This window comes from Stenella coeruleoalba, assembly GCF_951394435.1.
Source record: "Stenella coeruleoalba genome assembly, chromosome: 18".
Classification (NCBI taxonomy): Eukaryota; Metazoa; Chordata; class Mammalia; order Artiodactyla; family Delphinidae; genus Stenella; species Stenella coeruleoalba.
The window spans coordinates 55,058,328-55,072,715 of NC_137164.1; the positions used below are offsets into that span (position 1 = coordinate 55,058,328).

Below are 14,388 nucleotides of genomic sequence, written 5' to 3' on the forward strand. Positions count from 1 at the left end.
TTGTCACAACTGGCCAGGGATTGGCACTTGTATCTGGTGGGCAGAGGTCAGAGATGTTGCTCAACATCCTACATAGCACAGGACGGCCTCCCCACTGCCCCCAGCAGAGAATTATCCAGCCTCAAATATCAATAGTGATAAGTTTAAGAAATTAACCTTAAAGTGATTGAGTTTGGTTTTATTTATTTATTTTTTAAAATTGAAGTATTGTTGATTTACAATATTAGTTTCAGGTGTACAACATAGTGATTCAATTTTTATAGATTACAATCCATTTAAAGTTATTACAAAGTAATGACTATATTTCCCTGTGCTGTACAATATATCCTTGTTGCTTATCTATTTTATACATAGTTTTTATCTCTTAATCCCCTAACCCTATCTCCCCCTCCCTCCTCTCTCTCCCAATTGGTAACGACTAGTTCTCTATATCTCTGTGTCTGTTTGTTTTGTTGTGTACATTCCTTTGTTTTATTTTTTAGATCCCACATACAAGTGATAACAATATTTGTCTTTCTCTGACTTACTTCACTAAGCATAATATGTGCTTAGTGAAATAGCTAGGTCCATCCATGTTGTTGCAAATGGCAGAATTTCACTTTTTTTTATGGCTGAGTAATTTCCCATTTTTTATATATTTATACATGTGCACACACACACACACACACACCCCACAGCTTCTTTATCCATTCATCTGTTGATGGGCATTTGGGTTGCTTCCATATTTTGGCTATTGTAAATAGTGCTGCTATGAACATTGTGTGCATGTATCTTTTCAAATTAGTGTTTTCATTTTCTTCGGATATATACCCAGGAGTGGAATTGGTGGATCATATGGTAGTTCTATTTTTAGTTTTTTGAGAAACCTCCACACTGTTTTCCATAGTGGCTGCACCAATTTACAATCCCACAGTGACTAGGGTTCCCTTTTCTCAGCATCCTAGCCAACTTTTGTTATTTGTAGACTTTCTGATGATAGCCATTTTGACAGGTGTGAGGTGACATCTCTGTTTTGATATGCATTTCTCTGATTAGTGATGTAGAACATTTTCTCAAGTGCCTGTTAGCCATCTGTATATCTTCTTTGGAAAAATGTCTATTCATTTTTTCTGCCCATTTTTAATTGGGCTGTTTGGGGTTTTTTTGATATTGAGTTATATGAACTGTTTATATATATTGGATGGTACACATAAAGAAGCACATAAAGGAGCAAGTTTGTGTAACATATCTCTCTTGCCCTTTTCAATCATCCTCATTTTGATATGGTCTTCCGAGTAGGCCATTTACATTTTTGATTTCTTTCCCTGAAAGCTGTGTACAGGTAATTCCATGTACCATTATTGAAAAAAAAAGAACAAAACGAAAACGACTTTTTAGATTGGTGCTGGTATTAGTAGCCACTTTTCTCTCTTGGCTATGTATTTTAAAACTTTTTTTGTTTTTTTTAAAACTAATGCCCAAAAGAAAAAGCATTATAATTTTAGACTCAATTATATGATATGTCTTGCGTCTTATTAGCTTAGCAGTTGGAAACATTTAGTCTTTAGGTGCAAGACTGTTATAGTACCAAGAAAAACATGTTGAATGTGTTATGAGACTTGTTTTTTCAAATAGAAATATGCAATAAAAAGATGAATTCATTTAAAAATATGACCCTTATTGGTCATATCATTTGCAAATTTTAACATTTTAACAATAATTCTTCCAATCCAAGACATGGGGTACGTGTTACTGTGGGGGGTGTGTGTGTGTGTGTGTGTGTGTTCATGGGCAAGAATAAAGACATGCAACAAATAGATAGGTATTCCATAGGCAAGCAGTGGGAAAAAGGAGAAAAAGAGGAGCCTTGATAATCACCAAGTAGTCTGTGTCACAAAGCCTATTACTTGCATTCTGGAACTCACTGGATTTAAATGGCATAATCAGGACTAAAATATAGAGCTTACTGCTCCTAAATAAAGGCATATTCCCTGGGATCATATTTCAGATATTGGTATCAGAATTGGCTATTTTTGTTTCATTAAGGCTATGGTAAACTCATTCAACTTTTAATGATGTTTTCTAAAATGGTGATGATGATATTTCTTTATGTTGTAGCACATCAAAAGCAGTTGTTTCTGTTTCATTGTACATGTTTTTATAGACTTTGGGATTCCTGATGAGATAGAAATACATTCATGAATATTCTAGAATCTAGCTGCTGTTGGATTTATAAGATAAATGACAGCAATATATCACAAACATAACAAAACCTCTTCTTCATGTCCTTTCTACTAGTATAATATAATGAAAGATTGTGTGATAACTCTTTAGACCTTACATGTTGACTGTTTGCAATTATGATCACTCTGAAAGAATATTTCCTTTGTTAACTGTAATTTCTGACTCAGAAGCAAAATTAGTCACTACAATAAATACAACCTTCACCTTTTTTTAAAATCTGTATTTGTAAGGTATGTTGTTTCCCATGGTATAATAGGGTTAGAGAGTGCCTACACTTCACAGTGAGACATAGCCTTAGTAATTCAAGCTGCTTGTACTTCAGGGAAAGAACGCCCACTCCTGAACTGCTCTGCAGTCTCCTCTTGAACCAGAGCAAAGATTTACAGGACTAGAGCTGGTGATCCCACGGCCTCTTAGTGACCCCATGTTTCTCACTGGCTCCTGGGGGCTGCAGTCTGCTGGGTCTGTGGGAAATTGAATACAAGCATAGAAAGTAGAAGTTCCTTTCTCCATTTGTCAGCAAAGATTGCAAACCATGAAAGCCACAGAAGCTGAGCCATGAGGGCGTTCTTGGATGCCCACAGGTTTGGATATCAATTAAACTCACTGATGATGAGATCTCCATCAGTGGAAGTTTTCAAATTTATAATAATATGGATGTATGTCTTGGAAGGGACTGAAGCATTGCACAAGTGACAAGAAAATCTCTGGCATTTTTTCTATGCCTGACATTTTTAATCAACATTTTATGCTACATACTTTCAATATTATATAAGGAAAACAAATATCACTAGCAAAAAATGCATAGGAATACAGAAAAAAAGTACCTAAGGCTTTTATTTATAAAATTAGCAGGTAATGTGAATTTGCATAATTACTTTTATAAGAATTCATTATAATTTTTTATGATTTTCATAAATATTAATAGTAAGGAAAGCTAAATTTATATAAATCATGTTTTATATTACTTTCTATTGTTTTGAAGTTATTACTTTCTATTGTTTTGAAGTTACCTGCTTGTGGTAAGCAGGATAATGATCTCCAGAAAATTTCAATGTCCTAATTCCTGGAACCTGTGACTATCTTATAGTGCATGCAAAGAGGAATTAAGGTAGCTGATGAAATTAAGGTTGATAATCAGGTAACCTCCTTGAGATGGAGAAATTATCCTGGATTGTCTGGGCCACACCATGTAATCACAAGGGTCCTTAAGTGTGGAAGAGGAAGGCAAAAGAGTCAGAGTGATGCAACGTGAGAGACTCAGTCAGCCACTGGTGGCTTTGACGATGAAAGAGGGCAACAAACCAAAGAATGTGAGCAGCTTCTAGAAGCTGGAAGGGCAAGAAAACAAACTTTCCATAGAGCATTCAGAAAGGAATGCAGCATTGCCAACACTGTTTTTAGCCCCTGTGAGACCAGATTGACTTTTGACTTGTAGAACTGAGAGAACTGATTTGTGTTAAGCCACTTCTTTCGTGTTACTTTGTAATGGCAGAATAGGAACCTAATGCAATGCTAAATAAGAACAACCTGTTGTATGTTTCTGGTTGTCATTTTGGTTGCAGGTAAAATACAACTCAAACTAACACAGGTGGAACCTCAGAAAGAACAAGGGCTCTTGGGCCTGAGAAATCATGGATTCAAGCACCACCATGGTGATTTTGTCTCCATCTCTACTCTTACTGCTCTGTGTTGTCTTCATTTTCTCAAGTAGCTGCCTTCTCCACACCTAGAAATGTGACCACAGGCAGATGCCAGGCATAAATAGCTTCAACTCCAAATAGAATTTCCAACTGAAAAAAAAAAATTCCCAGATAAGAGCCCACCTAGCCCATATGTTCCCTTGTCCAACTCACTAGTAAGGTAATGTGAGTCATCATTTTTTAAGGCCTTCAGTAGAAGAACAAAGATAGAGTGGGGTAGTTCCCTGAATGTTTATAATAGAGAATGGACTTGAGGTCACGGGGAGGGGGAAGGGTAAGCTGGGACGAAGTGAGAGTGGCATGGACATACATACACTACCAAATGTAAAATAGATAGCTAGTGGGAAGCAGCTGCATAGCACAGGGAGATCAGCTCGGTGCTTTGTGACCACCTAGAGGAGTGGGATAGGGAGGGTGGGAGGGAGAGGCAAGAGGGACGGGATATGGGGATATATGTATACGTATAGCTGATTCACTTTGTTATATAGCAGAAACTAACACACCATTGTAAAGCAATTATACTCCAATAAAGATGTTAAAAAAAAATAAGGGGAAATGGTGCATGCAGGTAAAAGTAGAATGTACAACACAAGGTTTCATGAATCCTCTGTATACTGAATGAAAACCAGATCAATACTATCCAAATTGTAGCAGTGGTAGAAAGAAACAAGTGATTACATAAAACTGCTAGAAATAAGAGAAGAAATATATATGTTGGTTCCAGACACTCTAATTGTCTTCAAAAATTGATTTAAGTGTTGGAGGAACTAGAGGTAATTGGAAAGTCAAGTTGTAACATTTTGAGCTTTAGGCTATTATGGGGTTTGTGTTTTAAAGTGTCTCCTGTAATGAGTAGCTAGTTTTTTGGAAACATTAGGTTACCTAGTTTTAGTGCCATTTGATACAGGACTGATTGCAAAACAGCAAATGTAATTTAGAGAGGCTAATGTGCTCCATTCCATTTATTTACCAAAATGAATTTCATTAGATTTGTATTTGTAACCTTCAGTTTTATATTTTTTATTCTGTGAACAGGTCCTATGATTGGGGTCTTCCGAGAAGAGACGTGTACATTTGAAAGCTTTGTTTTTCAAGACCTTATTCTGAAGTGATAATCCCCCCACTTGGCAGTTGTTCTACTTTATCTGTCAAATAGCCCCTAGGGTGTTATGCCATTTCAGCGTTTGAAGGTTTATCTTGAAGACAGGTACAGAAAGACAGTCTTTCTTAGTAGATTTCTAAGGTTTCTTTTTAGGATTCTTAGCAGTTCATTCTTAACTTATGTAACCTTGAACCACAAAGAGAATTATAGGAACCCCATGTACTGACAATGAGTATTTATGTAAAACTTTCTATAGAATAATTAGTTTAACACCATTGTAAAAACATGATAAACTGCAGTGTCTTCTGCAAAATTTCTGAAAATGCTTACTACTCCAGATATTAAAAAGCTCTTTAGTAATTTCAAATGTGTTTTACACAGGATTATCCTTTAGAAGCAAATATTACGTTGGCCAAAAAGTTCGTTTGGGTCTTTGTAGGCTGTGGGAACACCGAACGAACTTTTTGGCCAACCCACTATCACATCTCAGCACAGTTTTTATGACCAATAAGTATATATTCGTTCTGTTTATTTTCAGAAATAAATATCTCTGCTATTTATAATACTACATTTAAAGTTTGATTTATAAGTTGATATTAACCCTCCTAAATCTATGGAACATAAGTTTTTACATAATGCTTGACTTTTATGTTGTAAAATTAGTAATGAAATTCATAATTTTTAAAAATGAAAGCAATATCAGCTTGAAAAAACAGTGTATTCTCTAATAATACGAACTTAATAACATAATCACACTATGGACAGCCTTAATATACCTTGGAGTTTTTTTTTAAAGACACTATGTTTTAATCTCAGTGTACTGAATTTAAATCCCAGAGCTTTTCAATGAATTTAAGAGCTAAATTGATACCTCTATAGTAAGAAAAAGTGAAGAAAGTGTGAGAACTTTCTCTCACAAGAACGCAAATTCTTTGGGGCCTGTTACAGACTACTAGATCGAAAACTCATGTTTGGGGCTCAGAAATCTGTCCTTTAAAAAGCCCTCCAGATAATCCTGTTTCATGCTACAGTTTGAGAACCACTGTTCTTAAGGAAAAAATTGTACAACTCTTGCATGATTTACCCAATCTGCCTTGAAGAGAACTGTGCCCATTTATGGAGGTGACGGTGTACCAGAAAACAAATATACTCACATATTTTGGAGATTTTTAGATATTCTTTTTAAACGCTCCCCACTACTTGGGCAGCCAAAATATCAAGTTTGGGTCCAAGTTTATCTCATAGAAGCCCCAGTAAGTCTGCAGACCTTTCCTGAAGTTACCTCTTGGGTCATTAAAGGAAAAGTTAAATTAGACATGCTCATCAAATGGCATAATCTATACTTGGCTCTCTGATCCATGAAGTGAGGCCTGCTATTGCAGAAAAAAAGTAGAAACCCCTGGGACTGTCATTTGCAATAGCCTCAAGGACTTGAGAGATAAAGAGCTGATATTCTTATTACACAGCCTTTTATATCATCGGTCTGATGATCTGAGGCCAAAGAGATTGCAGTCAGGTAGTGACTATAATAACAGTTGAGGCCAGTGTTATGGCATTTTTGCTGAAGTAAAATCAACAGTCTCTGGCACCTGGTAGCTACTGGATCTGGCAAAGTCATTCTTTTCATGACAGTCAAAAAAAAAAAAAAGATATCACAAGCAGTAACAGGGGACAGAACTCCAATTTAATTCTCACTCCCCAGTACTAGCTCGACTTTGCTGCTGCGTGTCTTACATAGCCTTCAAGGACCTTGGTTATTTAGACATCCCATATTAAATCACATTAGCCTACTATATTAATGACGTCATGACATTCACATAGTGGGATCTGGTGAGCAGGAGGTATCAGGTACCTTAGAAGCCTAAGAAAAGTGCATGTGCTAGAGCTGAATGCAGAGAAAAATCATGACAAATACCCAGCAATGTCTTCACTACAGTGAATTTTTTAGGATTTTAATGTGGAGACTGTTGAACTAGGAAAGAGGTGCTTTTTTAGATTTTGGAGGCAACATATTTAGGTATGCTGTTCTAACCCATTTGCTATGTGACCTATATTAGGAATCTTAGTACGTTGTAAGGCAAACCAAGTTTTCCTTGTATAAGCGAATGTTCTACAGTAGTTACATTACAAGAAAATGTGCCATTTTTGTCTTAATGACATTGCAGATATAGCACTGCTCGAAGTATCACTGATAAGAATCCTGTATGGGGTCTTTGGACAGCCCCAAAGGAGATTCACAGACCAGATGCCTGCGAAAAGCCAGGCCTTTTCCTGCTGACAGCCATTCTTCTTTTGAGAAAGAAATGGTCTGAAAGAATGGTGGAATGGCCAACAAAATCCTCAGTTATGGTGCTGTTAGGGAGAAAACACACCATGACTGAGTTGTTCACTGGTTCATTCATATATTATAAGATGCTGTTATTAGAAGAGCAGAATATGTAAGTCAAGGGACCAAGGGGTAGAAATGTTAGTGGCCCCTCTTTCTACCTCAGTGTTGTATCTAGTAACACATTCAACTTTGGACTATACTGTACAAGATTTATTAGTTCCCGAGGAAGAGATCTTTCTTACATTGGTCCTATTAAACTTGAAGTTGAAGTCTTTCTATCTATTTGGGGCACCTCTGTGTCACTCAAAAAATACAGAGAAGAGGGTTTCTTTGCTGGCTAGGGTGATTGGTCTCTATTACGAGCATAACTAGTATTTAAGAGAGCTTCATGACCCGTTAGAAAAATAAGACTGTGGCTTCTATGCATAACTTTGTAGTGTAGCTATACATACATACCTATATTAATCAATTTTGATTATGACTTTTCCTCCTTTTACTTTCTCCTATTACTTTGGATGAGGTGTGTTGGAAGTGATTAACTTACAAGTGGTGAATTTATAAATTCAGAGATTATGAAAATAAATGGAACCACATCTGGACTTCATGGGGAAGATTGCCTGTTACATGAGATCTTGAAGTTGAGTTTGTTGTAAAGACTAGTGGAGTTTCGTGGCTCTCACTGAAAGAGAGAAAAAGGGAAGGGAAAAGGAGTGAGAGAAGGACATCTTTCATGTGATAGAGAATTGACTCACGTCAGGTGAAAGCATGTTGTTAAGTATGGGTAAAACGTGAAAATGGATGCCAAGGAGTGAAAGAGGAGTATTCTATTGTTAGATTTTCCCTCCCCCTCCCCTGATCTGCTTTGTATCTTGGCAGGAACTTGGAAGAATAGGGGGAGTAACTATTGCTTTATTTTATTTTCCAGACTCCAGTATCAACCAGATTCTTATTGGGAAGTACCAGCAAGATATTGGAAGCCAAGGTATCTCCATGCTTCTTCTCTACATCAGGTAACTTCCCTGGGCAACAGTTTTCATTTATGTCCCCACTCCCACCAAGCAGACAAACGTACGGGGGTTTTTGCTGTTTTCTATTGACCAAGACTCATGAATATAGGAAAACCATTACCTCTGTTTACCTTTCGTGGAGGGACAAAGGTAGTAGCCTCTTGCTGTTTTTTAGTTCTGGATGATGTCATAAGCCTTTTGTAGCTTTCAGATTTTCCACTATTTAAAGCAATAATTCCTTCCCTCTATTCAAAATTTTTAGAGGCTTCTCTTTTCCTCGCTAAATCATAACTGGTAGAGATCTTGAAAATTGCCATCCTATTGCAAAGCAACAGCTTCAGGTGGGGTCAATACAGGATTTTCAGACCAGCAGAGGCTACCTTACGCAGAAGGAGACAAACAGTAAGAGGGGCTTGGGGATCATTAAGTCTTCATGGCATAGGCTTCTTTGAGCTACTACATATGATTACTGCTTTCATTCTGGTGATGGTTATTTGAGGAGTTCATGTAATCTTTCTGGCCAGGATATGATTTTAATGTATCATGCTTTGCCATTCAAAATTGAATTTTTATAAAATTGGAATGTCTGAACAATATATATATGTGTGTATATTTTGAAATATGTATATTTGATGTATTTGAAAACTTTCCTTCTTTCCTTTAGAATAGGGATGTAACTGTTCTCATTGTAATCAATACATATACTTATTCTGATTATTGTCATGCCTCCTGTATGCAGTGGTGTACTAGTTTGCCAGAGTTGCCATAGCAAAGTACTACAGACTGGGTGGCGAACAACAAATTTATTTTCTCACGGTTCTGCTGACTAGAAGTCTGAGATCAAGGTGTCAGCAGGGTTGGTTCCTTCTCTCCTTGGCTTGAGGTAGATGGCTGTCTTCACATCATCTTCCATGTGTGTCTATGTCTGTATCCAAATTTCCTCCTCTTATAAGAACACCAGTCATACTGGATTAAGGATTGCCCTAATGACCTCATTTTACCTCAACTCTCTCTTTAAAGATCCTGTCTCCAAATATGGTCACATTATGAGGTACTGGGAATTAAGAGTCAATATATGAATTTGGGGGGGACAAAATTCAGTTCATAACAAATGGAGACAGTATTTGTTCCCCAGAATCATATCCTTTTCTATAGCAAAGACCCAGTCAGGGACTTTGTTATCTCACCCAACACCTCCTTACCCCATGTATGGCGTTATTACTAGTTTCTGGCAAAGGAATACAACTCGAAGTGATGAGTTACTCATTGCATTAAGAAAAATTAGTGGATCTATAACCAGTTACACATGCATTGAAATTTTCTGTATCTATGAGATAGTTTTGTAGGCTGTTATGCTTCTCTACTGTTGGTATTTAATTTCAGATAACTTTAACCTAGTTAATGCATAAATAGGTAGTAGAAGTTGAGTGCTGCCGTTGGCATAGCAGTCACGATGCAGATGATTAGATAATAGTAACTACTGGTTAAAAAATTGAAGCTCTCTATTGTGCAGTGGCCAAATATTTGAGAAAATGGTTACTATCTGCAGTAGTTCAGAAGGCAAACCATACCTTGAGGAAGTGGTTGGAAAAGGTGAGAAGGTTCATGTTTGTTAGCTTTTATTTGATGTTTCCGGAAGGGGTTAAAGAAGAAGAAAAGGCAGAAATTGACTAACTTCCGAGTAGAGGTGGGAAGAAATAATGGTGAGAAATGTGGCGCCACACCTATTTGAAAAGCGCAAAGGCTTCTGTATCTTAAATAGTAAGAGATGATACTCTAAAAAGGATTTGCATGACAAGGAGCCACTCAGATTTCTTAGTTAAAGAGAGAGTTTCAATCTTCCTACCAAAATTATAGTAGGGGAGTTTTCTTACCATCTAAGCTAATTATTTCAGAGGTATGATGAAAGGAAAAAAAAAATCCAGGCTTAAAAATTATGACTAGGGGGGCTTCCCTGGTGGCGCAGTGGTTTGGAGTCCGCCTGCCGATGCAGGGGACGCGGGTTCGTGCCCCGGTCCGGGAGGATCCCACGTGCCGTGGAGCGGCTGGGCCTGTGAGCCATGGCTGCTGGGCCTGCGCGTCCGGAGCCTGTGCTCCGCAGCGGGAGAGGCCACAGCGGTGGGGGGCCTGCGTATCGCAAAAAAAAAAAAAAAAAAAAAAATTATGACTAGGAAAGAGCTTTGGTGTGTTTAGTGACTAGTAGCAAATAAATTAGAAGACTACTAAGCTTTTTAAGAATAATATTACCAAGGTTAAGAAAAAAAGCCTCATTTAATTATCTTGAAGTTCTAAAACAACCCTTCGGCTTTATAACTTTGCAACAGAAGGAATCGCCCATCTCCCAAGGAGGACATACCCTTCCTAGACCTGAGTAATGTGTTCCAAGAGAGCTGGTGAACTTTGAGATAGAAACAGTACCTTATATGGACATTGGGTTTTCTCCTTTGAGTTAGGGGGAGAATATAGTACGTTGAGTTGGAATAAGGCTGCAAATGAATTCTTATTGACCAGGAGGACAGACTGTGGAAGATGTGACTAACTGTTCTTCCTAAAACCCATCTCCTCTCTCTTGAGTGCATAGCGAGATTACATCTCCCAGAATCCCTTGCAGTTAGGGAGTTCATATCATGGGTTTCTAGCCAATGAAATTTTGGTAGAAGTGTTATGTGTAACTTCCAGGTTTTGATCAAAAAACTGCTCACACAAGATGATCCAATATCTCTCTCATTCCATAACTTGGATGTTGATTCCTAATGCTTCTTTCAGCTGGGTCCCTGAATTTTTTGTAGCAGTGTCTCCCTTCCCAACTTCCCGCTGACTGGAAATAGCCACATTGGACTTTGATATGAGTGAGAATAACTTCTATTTTGTTAAGACATTAAAATGCAGAGATTCACTAGAATGGCTAGCGTATTGTCCTCATTATCTTCCGTTCATTTTGTGCAACACCCTGTATTACCCGTAGAAAAGTAGGGTTCCAGGAGCAAATTTGTTGATTTCTTCAATATTTGTTATTTTTATAATTTTTATTTTAAAAATCTTTCATTGATAAAAATCCAGTCTTTAATGTGAATTTGATGATTAACAATGGCTTTTGGTGATGAAAATATAAAGAGGGCAGAAAACTTGGGAAAAAATAGGATTAGTAGTCTAGAAAATGAATTCTGTGTTCTTTAGGGTTTGTCTGATCACTAGCTACACACCTGCACACCAAAAGAGAATTCGCTCTAGTTACCTCGTTTCAATTTTATGTTTACCGTAGTGTGTCTGACTGATAACATGACTAGATCGGAAGCAGCAGCCATCTACACTTTTCTTGTGTGGCCACCATAAAAGGCTATGTGGGATATGTGTGGTTCTCTGTGTAAATAGAGAAACAGATTCCAGTTGGGAATAGAACTGTTTTTCTTTTGTGTCTCTGGCTTTCACACTTCTGGAAGGTAAATAGTCACAGTTATACTAAAAGAAAAGAGTTCAGTGGTTACGATGTATAAGAAACGCAGTCTCCCTCTTTTTTTCAGTTAGTTTTATTCTTCAGTTAATCATGATGTAGATTATCTTTAATATTCCCTTTCCCAATGTTTCCTTATATTGCTTTTGCACCTGAAGTCTCCACTGTTGGGGAATAATTTAAGTCATAGGTCTAAGAAATAATAATAACAACAACTGCATGAGTTTTAAATGTGAAATTTTTGCTTCTACCTGTAATGCAGGAATCTAGCCTTGTTTAATTCCCTTTGGGTATGTATGGGATGCCTCATTGTGTGTCTGAACTGTTATCGTGAAAAAGTGAGCTCTTCTTACATTTCTTTCTTCTATCATTACCTGAGCAACATACAAGTTTTCCTGGGTGCTTTTGCTCTGTAAGGCATCGGCAATTATGCTGCAGCTGATGAATTGTAATCTTTGCAGTAACACAGTAGTGCTGTGTGGTCTGGACAGAGTCTGTATACAGACACATGTTGGGATCCACAGAGAATTAGGGGAATATCACAATAATCAAGGCAAGTGTTACATTTTCCAAAGGAGAACACAGTATATATGCATGTTTTCCTAACACAGACTTTAAAGGAACATTTCTGTAAATGTTTATTTATTTTCATCTTTGTTTTTCCAATCAGCTGACTCCTAGCTAAAGGAAAAAGAATACCTCTACTTTTTTTACCTTGTTAATATTGCAAAATATTGATCCACTCGTGTTAAAGTGTTTATGAAGTATTGCTGTTTTGTCGTAGACCCATGTGTAGTAAACTATACTTTGTATTTCAAAGATTAAAACATTAAGGCCAGAGAATTTGTATGGCTTACCTACAACAACTGTATGAGTTAGTGGCAGAAAGAAAATTAGAACCCAAGGCATCTGCATCCATGCTTACAGGCCTGCAGACAGAAAGCTTATAAAGTGAGCTATTTAGGCAATGGCTATAAAAAACAAATTTCAAATGTGACTTCTTTCAGTGATCTTTTCTCTTCTCAGTGTTAATGCAATTAAATGTAGTTTAATAATGGTTGCCTTTTCTCTGTAAGTAGCAGAATGCTGTTAGAATGAGTCTAGCATAAATCTCTGTTCAAGAGCATGTGCCAACACAAAGCCTTTCACACAAGGGAAAAACTCTCTGGAGCTTAGGCTGACACATCAAAGAATAGATCGAAACAGAAATTGCTTAAATGAAAGAGCTTCAGGCTTTTATAAGATTAAATGTTTTTGACTATCTTTACATTGTATATGGATGTAAATGTTTATTTTAATGTAATATTTTAGGTATTTTTATTCACTACTAGTAAATGGGGCCAAATTATAATCAGAATGTTGAAATTCATTCTTTATACTTCATTTGAGGGTTTGAATTTATACTCTTGTTTATGCTGTGGAAATTTGGCTATCCAATGTTTTATTGTGAACAAACTAAATGTAAGCAATATACTTCTGAGTAGAAAGAACTAAGTCCCTGTAGCATTCTGCTTTTCCACATATAAACTTAGCACCAATGATAAACTCATTTAACTTTAGAGAATCTTATAATAACACCAATAAATTCTTAGCTTCTCATAGGCACAATCAATTCACCTTGTTAACTTTTCCTAATGCCAACAGTAAAATTCAATAAAGTTCTATTTTCTTTCCTGTAAACTAAAGGTAGATAGGTCTTCAAATTTTATTTATAGATATTGAGAGAACAATAATAAAAAAATTGTAGATTAGGTGTAGAAAATACAAAGCAGTTAATGAAATTTAAAAATAAGACTAAGCCACAGTTCTTGGGGTATTTAGACTTCATGTATTCAGTGTTTCAGAGAGTAAAATAGTGAAAAACAGAAATGTTACCATGGAGATAAGATACTTATATAGTATGTGTATGAGGTGAGGTGTGTGTGTGCATGTACGTGCACATAGGTAGATGTGCAGTATGGGTAAGCATTCTGCTCAGAAGTTATTTCGGATATATTTAAAAAATAACTTCCACTTTCAATGAGGGGCCCACAAAAATTACTGTGAAATATGGTACTTTAATTTTCAGTGAAAAAATATTGTAAAGGACGTCTTATGTTTACAATAATGTTAAGCTTTATTTGGTATAGTGTACATAATACAAAGGGAATTGCAATGCAAAGTTCATTTCTAACCTCTCATAGTACTTTGAATAGCTTTTCAACAGTCATCTAAGCTTTTTAATGCAGTCTCCATCTCAACGCCTTCCGTCAAGTCTCGCTCAATATAAAAGTTTAGTAAGTACCTGAGGAATTCATAAAGTTGCTATCCCTAAATAAGTCTCTTTTGTATGTAATTAACGGCATAAGGAAAGGATTATGGAGTGCATATAGGAGTTTTGGCTTGGAAGGTGTATCAGATATTATGACGTGTAATACAGGGAAGTGAAATGAATGATGAATACATACCTAGATAATGCTGCCATTTTCCTCATCTCTAGCTGTGTCTAAGAAAATTCCCTTTCTAAACCTTACATTGCTTGCTTAAAATGGTTTTCTTTCAATGTTTTCTTCAAGGGATCATAAGCCAATTCA

At 36.7% G+C, this 14,388-nt stretch overlaps 1 protein-coding gene across 2 annotated transcripts in view; it reads left to right on the plus strand.

Annotated features, from left to right (window-relative positions):
* Window positions 1–14,388, plus strand: part of LOC307176748 (uncharacterized protein) — a 580,566-nt gene that overhangs the window by 483,735 nt on the left and 82,443 nt on the right. For both annotated transcript variants that reach the window (XR_013824880.1, XM_079903151.1), the window contains exon 6: window positions 8,283–8,367. Coding sequence is in view for 1 of the 2 variants with exons in the window: in XM_079903151.1 (XP_079759277.1) it covers window positions 8,283–8,367 (85 nt within the window). In the remaining variant the exon portion in view is untranslated. The remainder of the gene's footprint in view (window positions 1–8,282; window positions 8,368–14,388) is intronic.